The sequence below is a fragment of the Dryobates pubescens genome, chromosome 24, assembly GCF_014839835.1.
Source record: "Dryobates pubescens isolate bDryPub1 chromosome 24, bDryPub1.pri, whole genome shotgun sequence".
In the NCBI taxonomy this organism is placed as follows: domain Eukaryota; kingdom Metazoa; phylum Chordata; class Aves; order Piciformes; family Picidae; genus Dryobates; species Dryobates pubescens.
In genome coordinates, this window is record NC_071635.1 from 15,392,787 (window position 1) to 15,409,784 (window position 16,998).

A 16,998-nucleotide genomic window follows, 5' to 3' on the forward strand; every position below is an offset into this window, starting at 1 on the left:
TGGGCAACCTGTTCCAGTGTTATACCAGTCTCACAGTAAAGAGCTTCCTCCTGATGTCCAACCCTCCTTCTGTTTAAAGCCATTGCTCCTTGCTTTATCACTACAAGCCTTTCTAAACAGTCCTTCCTGCATGTTCTCTTCGGATATTGAAACGCAGCTTTAAGGCCTCCCTGGAGCCTTCTCTACTCCAGACTGAAGAGCCCCAAGCCTTTCAACCTCCTGTAAGGTGGTGTTTAAAACGGGCAGAGATCTTAGCACCAGGCTTAGCACCAGGCTTGGCAGAACTAGAGAACGTTCGGACTCGACGACCTTAAAGGTCTTTTGCCACAAAACGACTGTGTGATTCCCCTCACAGGTGGCACGGCCGCCGTGGTGCCCCAGAGAAGCCGCCTGCAGCGGGCGACACACACACTGCCTCCAGCACCAGCAGGGGCGGCGCGGGAACGGCAGCACACTGACAGAACTGCGCGAGGCGCGCGGCTCGAGGCGCGGGCCTCCAATCGCGGGGCTGCAACCGCGGGGCTGCAACCGCGGGGCTCCAATCGCGGGCCTCCAATCGCGGGGCTGCAACCGCGGGGCTCCAATCGCGGGGCTGCAACCGCGGGGCTCCAATCGCGGGGCTGCAACCGCGAGCCTCCAATCGCGAGCCTCCAATCGCGGGACTGCAACCTCGGCGCTCCAATCGTGGAACTCCCTTCCGGGGCGGTGCCGACCCCGGTCCCGCCGGCCCTGCCATTGTCCACGGGTGCCGGTGGGCGGTGATGAGCAGGGCGAAGAGCCAATCGGCGCGGCCGCTGGGACCGGGGCGGGCCAGCCGGGGGCGCTGCTGGGAGGAAGTGCGGCCGGGGCGGGTGCGCGGGGCGGTGCCGCGCTGGGTCGGGGCAGGGCCGGGCGGTGAGGAGCCGAGCTGGGCGCTGATGCTCTGGCAGTGAGGAGCTGAGCTGGACGCTGATGTTCGGACGGCTCCGCCGGTAATGCGCGCCCCGCGGGGGGTGCCGGGCCCGGCGCCGGCTCGCTGAGGTGCTGCGGGCCCCGGGTCCGTGTGGCCAGCGTGGCGAGGCGGGGTCCTGGCCGCGGCCATGCCGTGCACCTGCGGGAACTGGCGGCGGTGGATCCGGCCGTTGGTGGTGCTGCTGTACATCGTGGGGCTGCTGGTAGTGGTGCCGCTGTGCGTGTGGGAGCTGCAGAAACTGGAGGTGAGGGACGGGGCCCTGGGCTGGGGGTGGGGGTGGGGTACCTGTGTGCCTGGGCCTAGCCGCGGCTTCGACCCCTAAGGTATGGTTGGCAGCGCACTCCAGCCCCAGGTGGAGACCCAGCGAGAAGAGGAGCCGGAGAGGTTCCACCGCGCAGCTGTGTGCGTTTGTGGTGCTGTGAAAGCGCAGACGAAGGCAATGGAACAGGGCAGAATTTTTTCCTCCTTCCGGTTGAGTAGTAGTTGATGTTTAAACAGTAGGGCGATGTTGAAGGAATATTGAAGTCAGTCTCCCCAGGGCCATGGCTGGAGTTCTGCCCTGCCCGGGGACGCTGACACTGCCAGCAGTAACAGTGGCATCCTGGCCTGCATCGGTCGGTAATAGTGTGGCCAGCAGGAGCAGGGAAGTCATCCTGCCCTGTGCTCAGCACTGGTTAGGCCACACCTTGAGTACTGTGTCTAGTTCTGGGTTCAATTTAAGAAGGACATTAAGAAGGACTTCAAGGTGTCTAGAGAAGGACAGTGAGGATGGGGAGAGGTCTGGAGCACAGCCCTGTAAGGAGAGGCTGAGGGAGCTGGGGTTGCTTAGCCTGGAGGAGACTCAGGGGAGACCTTCTTGCTGTCCACAGCTTCCTGAAAGGAGGTTGTAGCCAGGTGGGGCTTGGTCTCTTCTCCCAGGCAACCAGCACCAGCACAAGAGGACACAGTCTCAAGCTGCACCAGGGGAGGTTTAGGCTGGAGGTGAGGAGGAAGTTCTTCCCAGAAAGAGTTATTGGCCATTGGAATGTGCTGCCCAGGGAGGTGGTGGAGTCACCATCCCTGGAGGTGTTCAAAAAAGGCTTGGATGTGGCACTTGGAGCCATGGTTTAGTTGTCAGGAGGTGTTAGGTATTAGGTCATAGGTTGTTAGGTATTGGGTAATAGATGTTATATGTTAGGTAATAGGTTGGCTTTTCCAACCTTGTTGATTCTATGATTCTATTTCAGGTAACTCTGTCAGGTCAGGGACAATCAAGCTGGAGAAGCTTCTCTTTCCTTCTGCTGGCACCCTGGTATGCTGTTAAAGCAGCATGTGAATTGCACACGTGTACCAGCATTTTTTTTTCTAGCATGAAGTGAAAATTTAACCTTAAAATATGTATTGTCCATGGTATCTAACACAAGCTTGTATTCAGTTGGAAGTAAGCTTTTTCATGGCTTAAGTTTAAGCTGTTGTGGTAAAATCAATCCTGGCTGTGCTCCAAATTTCTGGGTTTGAAGCTTTGTTCTGCTGCCTTTCACACATTCAGTGTAATTGGTGTTTGTGTCATAGTGGTGGTTGAAATCTCAAACTCCTTACCTCTGGTGCCGGTAGAGGAACTACTCAGAAGTGATCTTTGAGCTGGAAGGCAACGGAAGATGAAGGATGTTGATGTACAGCAGGAACAATCCTCTCTGGGGAATGTGGTGGGGTGAGCCCAGAACTGGATGCAATATTCCAGGTGAGGTCTCACCAGGGCAGAGTAGAGGGGCAGGAGAACCTCCCTGGATCTTCTGGACACACTCCTCTTAATGCATCCCAGGACCCCCTGGCTTTCTTGGCCACAAGGGCACATTGCTGTCCCTTGCAGAACGTGTTGTCCACCAGGACTCCCAGCTCTTTCTCCACAGGGCTGCTCTCCAGCAGATTACCTCCCAGCCTGTACTGCTGCAGTTTATTCTTCCTGTCCAGGTGCAGGACTCTGCACCTCTCCTTGGTGAACCTCATCAGGTTCCTCTCTGCCCAGCTCTCAGTCTGTCCAAGTCTCTAAACAGCCTCACAGCCTTCAGGTGTCTCAGCCAAGCCTCCCAGTCCGGTATCGTCAGCAAACTTGCTGGGCAGACTCTGTTGCCTCGTCAGCATAATTGATGATGTTGAACAGGACTGGAGCCAGCACTGATCCCTGGGGGACTCCCCTAGTTACTAGTTAGTGTTAATACTAAAACTTGGCTCTTTTTCCTTTGCAAGGTTGGCATCCACACCAAAGCATGGTTTATCGCTGGGATATTCCTCCTAATGACTATTCCCATCTCTCTCTGGGGAATACTACAACACTTAGTCCATTACACTCAACCTGAGTTACAGAAACCAATAATAAGGTAACAGTTCACATTTTGCCTGTGCTATGAGTGCTGACTTCAACTGAAGCTGAAAATACTTCCAGCAATGTTAACTGTTCTTTTGTTCTTGCAACAGGATTCTGTGGATGGTGCCAATTTACAGTTTAGACAGTGTGAGTATTTTCTTCCTGGTAACAGCTCAATAAACTCTGTTTGCTGTGGGAGTGAGGGAAAACAGTGTCACAGAATGGAGAGTCACAGTCCCAGGAACTTTTGGCCATTCACAGAATCACAGAACATAGCTGCCTGGAAGAGACCTCAAAGATCATCCAGTCCAACCCTCGACCCAGGGATGTCAGAAGCATAGTTGCAGTGGTAGTGCGTTCTTCCTGTGGAGCTTGTGGGATTGCTTTTCTTAACCCTTCTTAATCCTGTCCTTGAATGCCCCTTATGACATGTGCAAAGGGGTACTACACAAGCCTGCACCTGGTGCTTCCACCTTCAGTAACAGCTGAACTGGAAACCGGTCTGAACCAAGCACTGTCTCCCAACTGGGTGCTTTAGCCCTTACCTTACTTTTCTGAGTTAGGATTAGTGCTAAAATTCATTCCTGAGTTCTGTTTAGTGCTAAAATTCTTCCTCTTATTTTTTTTTTTTGCTTCAGGGAGCAAGGGGTAGGATCCTGCAAAAAAAAACCCCAACCCTCCAGCTCTGAATACTTTCATGTGACAAGATTCTCCTGGCCACCAGCCAGATGTGGTGCATGTAAATGGCATCACCTGTGGAGATGATTTTGGCCAGACCTAAGCAGCACTGCTAAGTCTGTGGGCTGTGCAGGATGTGTCTTTGACATGTTGTCAGCAGCTGCTGGCCTTGCAGATAGTTCTGTTTCCCTCATGGAAAAAGATGATTTCCAAGAACTTTTCCATGGATTTTTTTTTCCTCTTGAGTCTTTAGTGTCACCCTTATGCAGGTTCTTGTTTTCCTCTTGGCTTTTTGTTGGTTGGTTGGGTTTCGTTTGTTTCATTTGGGTTTGTGGTGGGCTTTTGTTGTTGTGTAAAGGCTGGGATTTAGAGTGTCTGAAAGAGGAATATCAACTGCCTCAGGTTGATATTAATTTCAAGTACAGAATTCTCCTTTGGAAGAAAATGAACCTGCTGATGAAATGAGCTCTAGCCAGACGTTGAGAAGCATTTCTGACATACTAAAAGCTTTGCCCAGGCTCCTGGTTCCTGTGTCCTCCTGGCATGCTTAATCTGAGCTGAATAGAAAGTCCAATGGCATCCTGGCCTGCATCAAGAACAGTGTGGCCAGCAGGAGCAGGGAAGTTATTGTGCCCCTCTACTCAGCACTGGTCAGGCCATGCCTTGAGTACTGTGTCCAGGTCTGGGCCCCTCAATTTAAGGAGGACATTGAGACACTTGAAGGTGTCCAGAGAAGGACAACGAGGCTTGGGAGAGGCCTCGAGCACAGCCCTGTGAGGGAGAGGCTGAGGGAGCTGGGATTGTTTAGCCTGGAGAAGAGGAGGCTCAAGGGAGACCTCATTGCTGTTTACAACTACTTAAAGTGGGATTGTAGCCAGGAGGGGATTGGTCTCTTCTCCCAGGCCCCCAGCACCAGAACAAGAGGACACAGTCTCAAGCTGTGCCAGGGGAGGTTTAGGCTGGAGGTGAGGAGAAAGTTCTTCACAGAGAGAATTGTTAGCCGTTGGGATGTGCTGCCCAGGGAGGTGGTGGAGTCCCCATCCCTGGCGGTGTTCAAGAGGGGATTGGATGTGGCACTTGGTGCCATGGTTTAGTAGTCATGAGGTGTTGGGTGGCAGGTTGGACTTGATGATCTTTGAGGTCTTTTCCAACCTTACTGATTCTATGACCCTCTTCCCAGATTCCAACACTGGGTAGTTTGCAGCCACTCTGCCCCAAGCCCAGAGCATTTGTGGGGCGGTCGTGACCAAAGCGCAGGCCCTGATGGCAGTGGCCTCAGCCCTTCGATCCTGCCTGCTCAGGTCATTTGAAGCAACAGAGATGCAGCCAGAAGTTGTGTTTGTATTTCTGCAGATCCTTGGTTTGTAGCTGTAGCATCCCACTGCTCAGCCAAGTGCTTCAAGCCCCGTTGAAAGCGGTGCCTGCTGGCTGGGGCAGTGTTGGTGGCTGAACCGAGCCAGCAGCGTTGTCATTGCGGTCGCTTTGCCTTTCTTGCACGTAACCTTTTTGTGTGCCTCTCTCCTTACAGTGGATAGCTTTGAAATACCCCAACATTGCAATATATGTGGATACATGTCGAGAATGCTATGAAGCTTATGTCATCTATAACTTTATGGTTTTTCTTTCAAACTACCTGACCAACCGGTATCCAAACCTCGTATTAATAATAGAAGCGAAAGATCAGCAGAGACATCTGCCTCCTCTGTGCTGTTGTCCATCATGGGCTATGGGAGAGTGAGTATACCTCGAGGTCTTCCACACTTTGAAGCTGTCTCATCAGAGGCAAGCAGTCTGTTTGGGCATTTAGCAGTAGGGTTGTTGCTGCCTGGCAGAGTGGGTTTATGGTTTGTGCTCCTCTTGTTCATCAGCTCCGGACCTTTGCCGAACACAGCTGTCAGTGTGTTTGCCCTGAGCTTGCTCTAGGGGGAGTAACTGACCTGCAGTGCCTCAGGTGGTGTTGAATGCAATTTAGAAGGATAGAATGGTCCAGGCTGGAAAGGACCTCCAAAGGTCCTCCAGTCCAACCTCCCTGCAGTCAGCAGGGACATCCCCAACTAGATCGGTTTGCCCAGGGCCTTGTCGAGCCTCACTTTGAGTATCTCCAGGGATGGGGCCTCAACCACCTCCCTGGGCAACCTGTTCCAGTGTTCCACCACCCTCCCAGTAAAGAGCTTCTTTCTGATATCCAATCTAAATCTGCCCTTCTCTAGCCTGAAGCCATTGCCCCTTGTCCTGTCCCTGCAGGCCTTTGTAAGCAGTCTTTGCCCATCCTTCCTGCAGACCCCCTTCAGGCACTGGCAGGCTGCTCTCAGGCCTTCCTTATTGTTCAAAAATACTGGAAAAAAGTTCCCTTGACTTGGTTTCCTTTTGCTCTCATATGCTGTTTGCCCAAGCTCATGGGAGAATCAGTGACAGACCATGTAGCCTGTTGTCTTTACTTGCATTGGTGAAGGACAAAAGGCCTTGAATCCAGAATGCTTAGGGTTGGAAGGGATCTTAAAGATTGTCTGGTTCCAACCTCCTGCTGTGGGCAGGGACATGTCCTACTAGGCCAGCTTGCTCAAGGCCCCACCCAACCTGGCTTTCACCACTTGCAGGCTTGGAGCCTCCACAGCTTCTCTGGTCCACCTGTTCTAGTGCCTCACCACCTTCATAGGCAAAAATTTCCTCCTAATGTCTGATCCAGCAGCTTCCAGTTTGAAGCCACTACCCCTTGCCCTGTCATTCCATGCCTTGGTAAAAAGTCTCTCTCCAGCTTTCCTGGGGTCCCCTTTCAAATCATGGAAGGCTGCTCTAAGGTCTCCCTGGAGCCTTCTCCTCCCCAGGCTGAACAACCCCAACTCTCTCAGCCTGTCCTCACAGCAGAAGTGTTCCAACCCTTGGATATCTTTGTGGCTCACCTCTGGACCCAGAACTTAATCTGATAAGCATCTCTTAAGAGATTTAAGAGATCTTGACAAAGCTGTTTACAGTGTTAAAGACAAACTGTGTAAGTCATTCCTGAACATACCCAAACACAGTGGAAACTGCATTCTTTGTGTTTGAAAAGAGTCCTGGGCACAAAGTTGAATCTGCCATGAAGTAGAAACTCAGTTTAGTTAACAGGTGGGATTCAAAATGGGTAGATTCAGATTGGATGTTAGGAGGAAGTTCTTCCCCATGATGGTGGTGAGACCCTGCAACAAGTTGGTGGTGGAAGCCTCATCCCTGGAGGCTTTTAAGGCCAGGCTGGATGTAGCTCTGAGCAACCTGCTGTAGTGTGAGGTGTCCCTGCCCATGGCAGGGGGAGTTGATCCCTTCCAGCCCTAACAATTCTATGACTTACTGAGCAGAGGAATCTTCCATAAAGGAGCTGTCTTTACATCCTTAGACAATGAGTTTTGTGTTTCTCTTGCAGAGTTTTATTGTTTAGATGTAAGCTGGGTGTTCTGCAGTACACCGTGGTCAGACCCTTCACCACCATTATTGCTCTGTAAGTACACTCAGAAGTGATCAACAGTGATCTTCAGGGTGGATGTTTGAGTTACACTGGAAAGACTTTTCATGCTCTTTGTATTGAATGGAGGCAGTGTGTGAGCAGGCTGATCGTGGTGCATGCTAAATGGGTGCCAGCAAGTTGAATCAACCACTGATCTCTGTAGAGAAACCTGGATTTGTTCTGCTTGGAAAAGACCTTCAAGATCAAGGCCCGACCCTTCTCTAACTCTGCCAAGGCTGGGGCTAAACTGTGGCTCTCAGCACCACAGCTCTGCCTCCTTTAAGCATCTTCAGGGATGGAGTTTCAACCACCTCCCTGGGCAGCTTGTGCCAGTGTTTGAGAACCCTTTCAGTCAAGAAGTTTCTTCTGATGTCTAACCTAAACCTCCCCTGTGGCAATTTGAGGCCATTTCCTCTCATCTTGTGACTTGCTACTAGGGAGAAGAGCCAAACACCCACCTGGCTTCAACTTCTTTTCAGGGAGCTGCAGAGTGTGAGATGGTCTCCTCTCAGCCTCCTTTCCTCCAGAGTAAACAACCTCAGTTATTCTCTCAGGTGCTCTTCACCAGACCTGTTCTCCAGCCCCTCTGCCAGCTTTGTTGTCCTTCTCTGGACCAGCCTCAGCATCTCAATGTCTTTCTTAGTGATCCCAAAACTGACCCCAGTACTCCAGGTGTGGCCTCCCCAGTGCTGAGTTATGTGACTTCTGTAGCCAGTGACTCTTTGCAGAATTGAAATGATCACAGAGGTCATTGGGTCCAAGCCCCCTGCCAAAGCAGGAGCACCCAAGGTAGTCCACACAGGATGATGAGATCCCCTCTGTCTTCTCCAGACTAAACAGCCCCAGGGCTCTCAGTCTCTCTTCACAGGGGAGATGCTCAAGTCCCCTAATCATCCTCCTGGCTCTCCCTCAGACTGTCTCCAGCAGATCCCTGTCTCCCTTGAACTGGGGAACCCAGCACTGGAGACAGTGTTGCAGCTGTGGTCTCACCAGAGCAGAGTAGATGAAATCTTGCACTGCAAGCAGTGTGAGAGAACATAAAGCACTCCTATGTGGGAAAGACATTTTTATCATCTCTCTAGTTTTTAGAGTCATTTTCTCCCCCCACCTCTCCTTTTCCCTCTTCTCATGGCTTTCCACAATTAGGTATTTTTAAAGCCACCTTTCATTTGACTCTTCAAGTGTTCTTACACTCTGCATATGACAAACCTGCCCCTGTGTCTTCATGTGTACAATATAACCTGTTGGAAAGCAGCAGCATGCTGAGAGCTTCATTCCCTGAGCTTTGTGCTGATGGCCCATTGCTCTTAATTCTGTGGGAACTGGGGAAAAATGTTGCTGCTCACCAGTAATATCCATCTAAAGATCTGTGTTGGCTGTGTGGGTTCTAACAGTTCAAAGCTGAACAGCTTGTGTAATTGATGTTGGATTGAATGGAATTGAGCAACCCTGCATTCCAACTGCTTTCTGCTGTGGGGAATACAAGGCAAACCTCCTGTGCCACGTGCAGTTGGGAAGCTGGATTCTTGGTGCAAGGCCTCCCAGTGCCCATCTGGGAGTAACTGAAGTGATTTTTGGATTCTAACAGTTGGTTGATGTAGAGATGATTGAGCACTCTGAGTAGCCATCTTTTTTTTTACTCCATGGTGACCTAACTCTCCATTCTTCCAGAATCTGTGAGCTGGTGGGAGTGTATGATGAAGGCAACTTCAGCTTCAACAATGCTTGGACTTACTTGGTTATCCTTAACAACATGTCACAGCTGGTGAGTATCCAGAGCACTTCTGGCTGCCTTTTGTTAAGTCATCTCACTTTGTCTTTTGTGCATCTTCTGTGTGAACTTCAGGCAATAATTGTCTTGATGTCTGGTCACTCTTATGGGTAGAATAGTTCCCACTGTAAGCCAGAGTTGGTAGCTGTTAAGTACTTGCAAAATGATCCTCTAAAACTTCAGTATTTTTACTCCAAAGCTCCACAGAGCAGTGGAGTGCCTCCCCTCTCTATCCCAAACTGTTTGATGGGGGAGGTGGCATGGCCCAGGCATTTTAAGACCCTCAGCTGTGCCCCTCTGTGGAAAAGATGATTTCACCCACCCTGGCAGCTTCCTTCCAACAGTGGCTGTCTTAAAAATGCTGGTAGAAAGCTGGTGGTAACAGCATTGACAGGATGTGGTGGGTTGAAGTTATCCCCCAGCTCATTTGGAGAAAACTAGCCCCAAAATAAAAACTGCCAGACTTAGCTCAGTTTGGGATGGAAGCAAATGAAGCTCTGCCTACAAGCAAACTAAACCCTAGAAAATATGGAATGCAATGAATATGGAGAAGATACACAGTATGTGTACAACAGAGAGAGATTTACAGTTTCTAAACACAGAAACTCCTCAGACCCTTCTGGATGGATCCAGGGGACCTCTTCACCTCCTCCTCCACTCCCTCCCTTCTTCCTGCTACCTCACACAGTAGTCAAAGCAGAGATTCCCTGGCAAGGCTGTGGGGGAGAGAGTGAAGCTGCTAGCAGAAAGTGACAGAAGAAGAAAAGAGAGCAAGAACTGTTTATGCCTCCTCTACATCCCCATTAGCAAGGCAATGAATTCTATTGACCTTATCACTGTTCTCCTTTTGCATCCAATGCAAAGACTTTCAGTCTTTGCAGTCAGGGACTAGGCTGAAGTTCTCCCTTCACTGTGTGCACCACTTCCATTTTCTCCTGTGTTACAGTTTGGAGTGCCCAACACCTTGTGGTGTTGGTTCAGCAGGCAGATGATGTCAGCACCCACACCTGAAAATTCCACTTTGGAGGTCAGGGATTGCATTTAGTGGCTTGCAGGGAAGGCAGGGGAAGCATTTTCTGCTTCACCCACATTACACAGAAGCTACTGGAAGGGGAGAAAGCAGCAGCTCCTTGCTGCTTAGCCTTGCAGCATCCAAGCTTCTTCCTTCTCATGGTAACAGCAGGAGTCAGAACAGATTTGGAAAGGGTAACTGCTGGGGAAGGAGCTGGAGCACCAGTCCTAGCAGCAGCAGCACATACTTCTGCATGTCCTGGTTGGTGATTGATTAAAGAAACTTGGTAAGAAGCTAGGAGAATGTCAGGAAAGGGGAGAGAATTCCTTAGGCTTGACTGCACATTAGTTCAGCTGCTGGCAGTTGTCCTTCACAGGGAGGTGGTTCAGATTTGCAGTGAAGATTGCATTCATTGCTTCATCTCATACAGAGGGAACATCTGAGGTGTTCTTAATAGAAGCCTGAAAGAACACAAAGTGCTTTTGATGCTATTTTCTCTGGAGATGTGCCTGGCAATGATAGGATTTTTATGGGACCTCCCTGTGCTTTGCTTTTAGTGTGTCCAGATGACCTCAGCAAATGTCTGCTGATGCCATGCATTTCAGAAGCACAGTTTCAGGCAAAAATAAAACCAGTAAGGCAAAGGTTCCATAAATGCAGAGCCTTTTTGTCTGATACTGTAATCAACAAGCAGCTCAATAAGAGCCAGCAGTGTGCCCTGGTAGCCAAGAAAGCCAATGGCATCCTGGTTGGGATAAGAAATGCTGTGTCCAGCAGGAGCAGGGAAGGTGATTGTCCTTTTGTACTCAGCTCTGGGGAGGCCACACCTGGAGTATTGTGTCCAGGTTTGGGCACCTCAATACCAGAGAGATGTGGAGGTGCTGGAGCCAGTGCAGAGGAAGGCAAAGAAGCTGAGGAAGTGCCTGGAGAATAAACCTGATGGAGAACAACTGAAGGAGCTGGGGATGGCTAGTTTGAAAAAGAGGAGGCTGAGGGGAGACCTCATTGCTATCCACAACTACCTGACATTGTGGAGAGGCTGGTGCTGGTCTCTTCTCACAGCTAATTAGTGACAGAACAAGAGGCAGTGGCCTCAAACCATAGGCAGGTTTAGACTGGGCATAAGGAAACATATTTTTAGGGAAAGAGTGGTCAGGAATTGGAATGTGCTGCCCAGGGAGGTGGTGGATTCACCAACCTTGGATGTATTTAAGGGTAGTTTGGATGTGGTGCTTGGGGATACAGTTTAGGGCTAAGCCATGTAGAGCAGGGTTAATGGTTGGACTTGGTGATCCCGAGGGGATCTTTTCCAACCTGAATGCTTCTGTGGTGCTGTAACACATTCTTTTAACTGAAGAGATGCTGCAGAACAGCTCCCTCACAGCCAAGGCTTTGAAAGCTTGTCTTCCTTCTTTCTTTTCCCCTTCCCTTTTAGTTTGCCATGTATTGCCTGGTGCTGTTTTACAAAGTGCTGCGTGAGGAGCTGAACCCCATCCAACCTGTTGGCAAGTTCCTGTGTGTGAAGATGGTTGTTTTTGTTTCTTTCTGGTAAGTTAATGATTTCCTCCCTGCTTCTTGTTCTCAGGGGAGATCATAAAAGGAACTAAAAAGGCTAGATTTGTTCAGGAGAAGCCTCAAAATGCTGACCCCATGAGCTTAGCGAAGCGCTGGGAGAGGAAGAGGGCACTGATGGGTAGGACACAGCAGGCATCTTCCCTTGAGATGGGTTGAGATTGAGGATCTGGATGGGGAGATAGAGTCCACCATTGGTAAGTTTGCAGATGACACCAGGCTGGGGGCAGGTGCTGATCTGTTAGAGGCTCTGCAGAGGGACCTGGACAGGCTGCACAGATGGGCAGAGGCCAACAGGATGGCATTCAACAAGTCCCAGTGCCAGGGGCTGCACTTCGGCCACAACAACCCCAGGCAGTGCTACAGGCTGGGGTCAGAGTGGCTGGAGAGCAGCCAGGCAGAGAGGGACCTGGGGGTACTGGTTGACAGAAGCTGAACATGAGCCAGCAGTGTGCCCAGGTGACCAAGAAGGCCAATGGCAGGAATAGTGTGGCCAGCAGGAGCAGGGAGGTCATTCTGCCCTGTAGTCAGCGCTGGTTAGGCCACACCTTGAGTCCTGTGTCCAGTTCTGGGCCCCTCGATCTAAAGACATTGAAATACTTAACCATGTGCAGAGAAGGGCAGTGAGGCTGGGGAGGGGTCTTGAGCACAAGCCCTGTGAGGAGAGGCTGAGGGAGCTGGGGGTGTTTAACAGCCTGGAGAAGAGGACACTCGGGGTGAGACCTTATTGCTCTCTACAACTACCTAAAAGGAGGCTGTAGCCAGGTGGGGGTTGGTCTCTTCTCCCAGGCAACCAGTGGCAGAACAAGAGGACACAAATCTCAAGCTGCACCAGGGGAAGTTTAGGCTCAAGGTGCAGAAAGAGCAATTTGCCATGGGAATGAGCTGCCCAGGGAGGTAGTGGACTCCCTGTCCTTGGAGGTGTTGAAAACAGGCTTGGATGTGGCACTTGGAGCCATGGTTTAGTTGTCAGGAGTTGTTAGGTACTGGGTAATAGGTTGGACTTGATGATCTCTGAGGTCTTTTCCAACCTGGTTGATTCTGTGCTTTTAGACTTGCTGTTTTTGTAAGGTGAGGTTGCTGTCTTCACTTGCAGTTACTTTACAATCAAAAATACTTAGATTTTTGAAGTTAAAAAAGACAAACCACTTTATCTTTCAAAGTAACTTGCTCTGTTTATCTATAAAGAGCTGCCTAAATGCATTGCTCACACTTGGCTGCTTGTGAGCAAGGGCATTTGACTGGCTGCACATCACTGTGGGCTGCCTGGATGCCCTGAGAGAGAAGCAACTTGTTCTAGTAACTGGAACAACAAGCTGCTCTCTTAGGTCCATGAATCAATTACATCTCTCTTGAAGTCTGGGTTCCTCCTTTTCAAATGTGAATATATAAACAGTAAGGTTTTGATAAGATTCTTAGAATTCTTGGTAAGAGGCTCAGAATGGTTTGGGTTGGAAGGGACCTTAAAGATCATCCACTTCCAACCACCCTGTTGTGGGCAGGGAAACCTTCTACTAGCCCAGGCTGCTCAAGGCCCCATCCAGCCTGGCTTTCAACACTTCCAGGCTTGCAGCTTCTCTGGGTTCCAGTGCCCCACCACACTCACAGGCAAGAATTTCCTCCTGATGTCTAACCTAAATCCAGCTTCTTCCAGCTGGAAGCCATCACCCCTCATCTTGTCACTCCCTGCCTTTGTCCCTGTGCAACTCTGCTGTGTACATCTGTACACACAGAGGAACAGCTCTTGTGTACCAGGTTTGCTTGCAGGGGTTTTGGCACTGCTGCTCTAGTAATACCACTAACAATCTTTCCAGGCAAGCTGTGCTCATTGCATTGCTGGTGAAAGTTGGTGTCATTTCTGAGAAGCACACCTGGGAATGGCAGAGTGTGGAAGCCGTGGCTACAGGCCTACAGGTAGGAGCAGATAATCACTTCCTAGGAGCAGTGGCTCTACGTAAGGTGATGTAGCTGATCTCAAAGCAAATGCTGTCATAGTCTCTTGAATTAAGACAGGCTGATTAGCACTGAGTTTATTGTAAGTTGGGCTAAGTTTCAGCCAGTAGCCCCAAATGAGTTTCCTGCTCAAGGCTTCTGCATCTGAGGCAGAAGGTGCCTGAGGTAAACACAGCAGTTGGGTGTCCTCACCTTCCTTCTTGCACAGTTACTGCTGGTTGAGTATCTGCTTCCAGCATGCCAGCCCATCAGGGAAGGACTGATTCCCATGTGTTTGTGCTCTCTGAAGCCTGCCAAGAATATCCTGCCTCTGGTGGAAAAAGCAGCTGATGGCAGCATGCCAAGGCACAGTCTGTCAGCTGTAGGAGAAACCCAGAAGCTAAATTTTCTCCAGTCAAGAAGGGTTAAGTACTGAGTCAGAGTCTCTCTCTCTCCTTGCAGGATTTCATTATTTGTGTTGAGATGTTCCTGGCTGCTATTGCACATCACTACAGCTTTTCCTACAAACCTTATGTTCAGGAAGCTGAAGAAGGGTCCTGCTTTGACTCCTTCCTTGCCATGTGGGACGTCTCTGATCTAAGGGCAGACATATCCGAGCAGGTTCGGAACGTGGGTAAGGAGCAGACAGATTTGTGGCATCTTCCAACAGCCTCTTGCATTTCCAGCTTCATTTCGCAGTTAGCCCCCTCTCAAGAGCATTCCAGACCAAATTATTGGCTGCTGCATCCCTGGAGGCTTTCATGGTTTATCTGGCACTTTGCTCTCTTTCCTGACTGATTTATCAGACTCTGTTTTACACTTGTTTTAAACAGCTACATCTCGTGGCTTGGATGGGAGCACACTGCGTTGGGTTAGGAACTGCCCGAGCCCAGAGAGTGGTGGTGAATGGTGCCACAGCCAGCTGGCAGCCAGGCACCAGTGGAGTCCCCCAGGGATCAGTGCTGGGCCCTGTGCTCTTTAACATCTTTATTGATGATCTGGATGAAGGCATCGAGTCCATCATCAGTAAATTTGCTGATGACAGCAAGCTGGGGGCAGGAGTTGATCTGCTGGAGGGTAGAGAGGCTCTGCAGAGGGACCTGGACAGGCTGGGCAGAGGCCAGCGGCAGGAGACTGAACACATCCAAGTGCCAGGTTCTGCACATCAGCCGCAACAACCCCAGGCAGTGCTACAGGCTGGGGTCAGAGTGGCTGAGAGCAGCCAGGCAGAGAGGGACCTGGTTGATGGTAGGCTGAACATGAGCCTGCAGTGTGCCCAGGCAGCCAGGAGGGCCAATGGCATCCTGGCCTGCATCAGGAACAGTGTGGCCAGCAGGAACAGGGAGATCTTTCTGCCCCTGTACACTGCACTGGTTAGGCCACACCAGTTCTGGGCTCCTCAGTTTAGGAAGGAGGTTGACTTGCTGGAGCATGTCCAGATAAGGGCAACAAAGTTGGTGAGGGGCTTGGAACACAGCCCTGTGAGGAGAGGCTGAGGGAGCTGGGGTTGCTTAGCCTGGAGAAGAGGAGACTCAGGGGTGACCTTATTGCTGTCTACAACTACCTGAAGGGAGGTTGTAGACAGGCAGAGGTTGGTCTCTTCTCCCAGGCAACCAGCACCAGAACAAGAGCACACAGTCTCAGGCTGTGCCAGGGGTGGTTTAGGCTGGAGGTTAGGAGGAAGTTCTACACAGAGAGAGTGATTGCCCACTGGAATGGGCTGCCTGAGGAGGTGGTGGAGTCGCCATCACTGGAGGTGTTCAGGAGGAGACTTGACAGGGTGCTTGGTTGCATGGTTTAGTTGATTAGGTGGTGTTGGATGATAGGTTGGACTCGATCTTGAAGGTCTCTTCCAACCTGGTCTGGTCTGGTCTATTCTATTCTAATCTCAGGGTAGGTTTCAGATCAAGAGAGTGATGTCCTTTTTGGGTTGGGTTTGTTGTTGGGTTGGATGTTTGGTTGGGTTTTTTAATGGAAAGATCTCCTTTTACTTATTAAAACAAGCAAAACTTCTCATCAGGGCCATGACTGTTTGAGTTGCTGTGTTTCAAAGACCTTGGTGTAGTGCTGGAAGTATTAAGAAGTCTTTTCCTTTGACATCCTTCTAGGAAGGACAGTCCTGGGCCAGCCAAGGAAAATGTTTTTTGCAGAGGATCATGAACAAAATGAGCATACAAGTTTACTGTCCTCATCTACCCAAGACCCAATTTCTGATGCTGCTTCAATGCCATCTTCACCCATGGGTCACTATCAGGGGTTTGGACACACTGTAACACCTCTGACAACACCGACGACAGCCCCTGCGGTCGATGGCATCTATAACACCTCTGCTGGTGGGGATGCTGAGGAGTCACCCAAACTGGAGCACAAGTCATCAGGGAAAGCTCTGGACCAGAGCTAGACTCATCTGGCCTTTGGATGTGGCCAGCAGTCTGGTTTTTCCTTGCTACAGGTGTTCTGTTAACTGCTGGTGATGGAAGTTGGAAAGCTTGGGAAGGCAGAGACAGGAAGAGGCCGTGGCTGTGCCCAGCAGCTGCGTTCTGACTCTCTAAGGGATGTGTCTCAGTACCCCAGGAGTATAAACCACGCACACTGTAAAGGGTTCTGCTGACAGGGGAGTCAACTCCAACTGCTCACCACTTGGACATCACCTCAGAGTTACACTGGCTTGTATGAACACAGAAGAAGTGCTCTGCTCTCCAGAAGCTGAAGTGTAAGTACTGCTGGCAATGGGAACACTTCATTTGAAGAATGTAATTCAAGGAGGGCAGGAGCAAAAGGTGTTTGTACCAGCTTCAGCTGTCCTCTTTATGGTGGTGACTTCCCTAATGTAGTGCTGAAATGGTTAACTTCTGTACAGATGCCATCTTCTACCCTTCCCTGCACAGCTAAACAAGCTCCCTTGACCAAGCTAATTCTTACAGAGCCTCAGCAAAGAATCCCTACAATGAAAGCATTCCCTGCAGGCCTTGCTGTACAATTCCATGCCCAGAGCAAACAGCTGGTGTATCTCTTGTCCTTGCAGCTCATCATCTTTTAAGTCTTTTACTCTCTGAGAAGACAGCCAGGACAGTAAGTTTTGGATTGATACACTACACTTGACTCTTTTCCTATCCTTCCAGAAGAGGAGCAACATTTACTGCCTTCAAAGAGGTAGAGGAGGAGACTGAAGGAGGACAGAGAGGAAGTGAGAAACAAACTGGATTTCTTTATTTTGGGCTGCAAGTAAATTCTTTAACACTTAAATTATTTTTAAGCT

General features: G+C 50.2%; 1 protein-coding gene across 1 annotated transcript; it reads left to right on the forward strand.

The window, feature by feature from the left end:
* Nucleotides 1-862: 862 nt before the first annotated feature.
* Nucleotides 863-16,868, forward strand: TMEM184C (transmembrane protein 184C). The gene is made up of 10 exons (XM_009896768.2): nt 863-1,196; nt 3,179-3,309; nt 3,407-3,443; nt 5,503-5,708; nt 7,372-7,446; nt 9,124-9,217; nt 11,671-11,783; nt 13,622-13,721; nt 14,202-14,373; nt 15,848-16,868. Exons 1-10 carry the CDS (start codon nt 1,080-1,082, stop codon nt 16,138-16,140), a joined length of 1,338 nt encoding a protein of 445 aa, XP_009895070.2. The 5' UTR covers nt 863-1,079; the 3' UTR covers nt 16,141-16,868.
* Nucleotides 16,869-16,998: the final 130 nt, after the last annotated feature.

What these genes read in the sequence shown, in the direction of transcription:
- TMEM184C (XM_009896768.2), top strand. Translation starts at nt 1,080, where the DNA reads ATGCCGTGCACCTGCGGGAACTGGCGGCGGTGGATCCGGCCGTTGGTG. An exon ending in TTCACCACCATTATTGCTCT is followed by an intron (nt 7,447 to 9,123) that starts GTAAGTACACTC and finishes CCATTCTTCCAG; the next exon opens with AATCTGTGAGCTGGTGGGAG. An exon ending in CCGTGGCTACAGGCCTACAG is followed by an intron (nt 13,722 to 14,201) that starts GTAGGAGCAGAT and finishes CTCTCCTTGCAG; the next exon opens with GATTTCATTATTTGTGTTGA.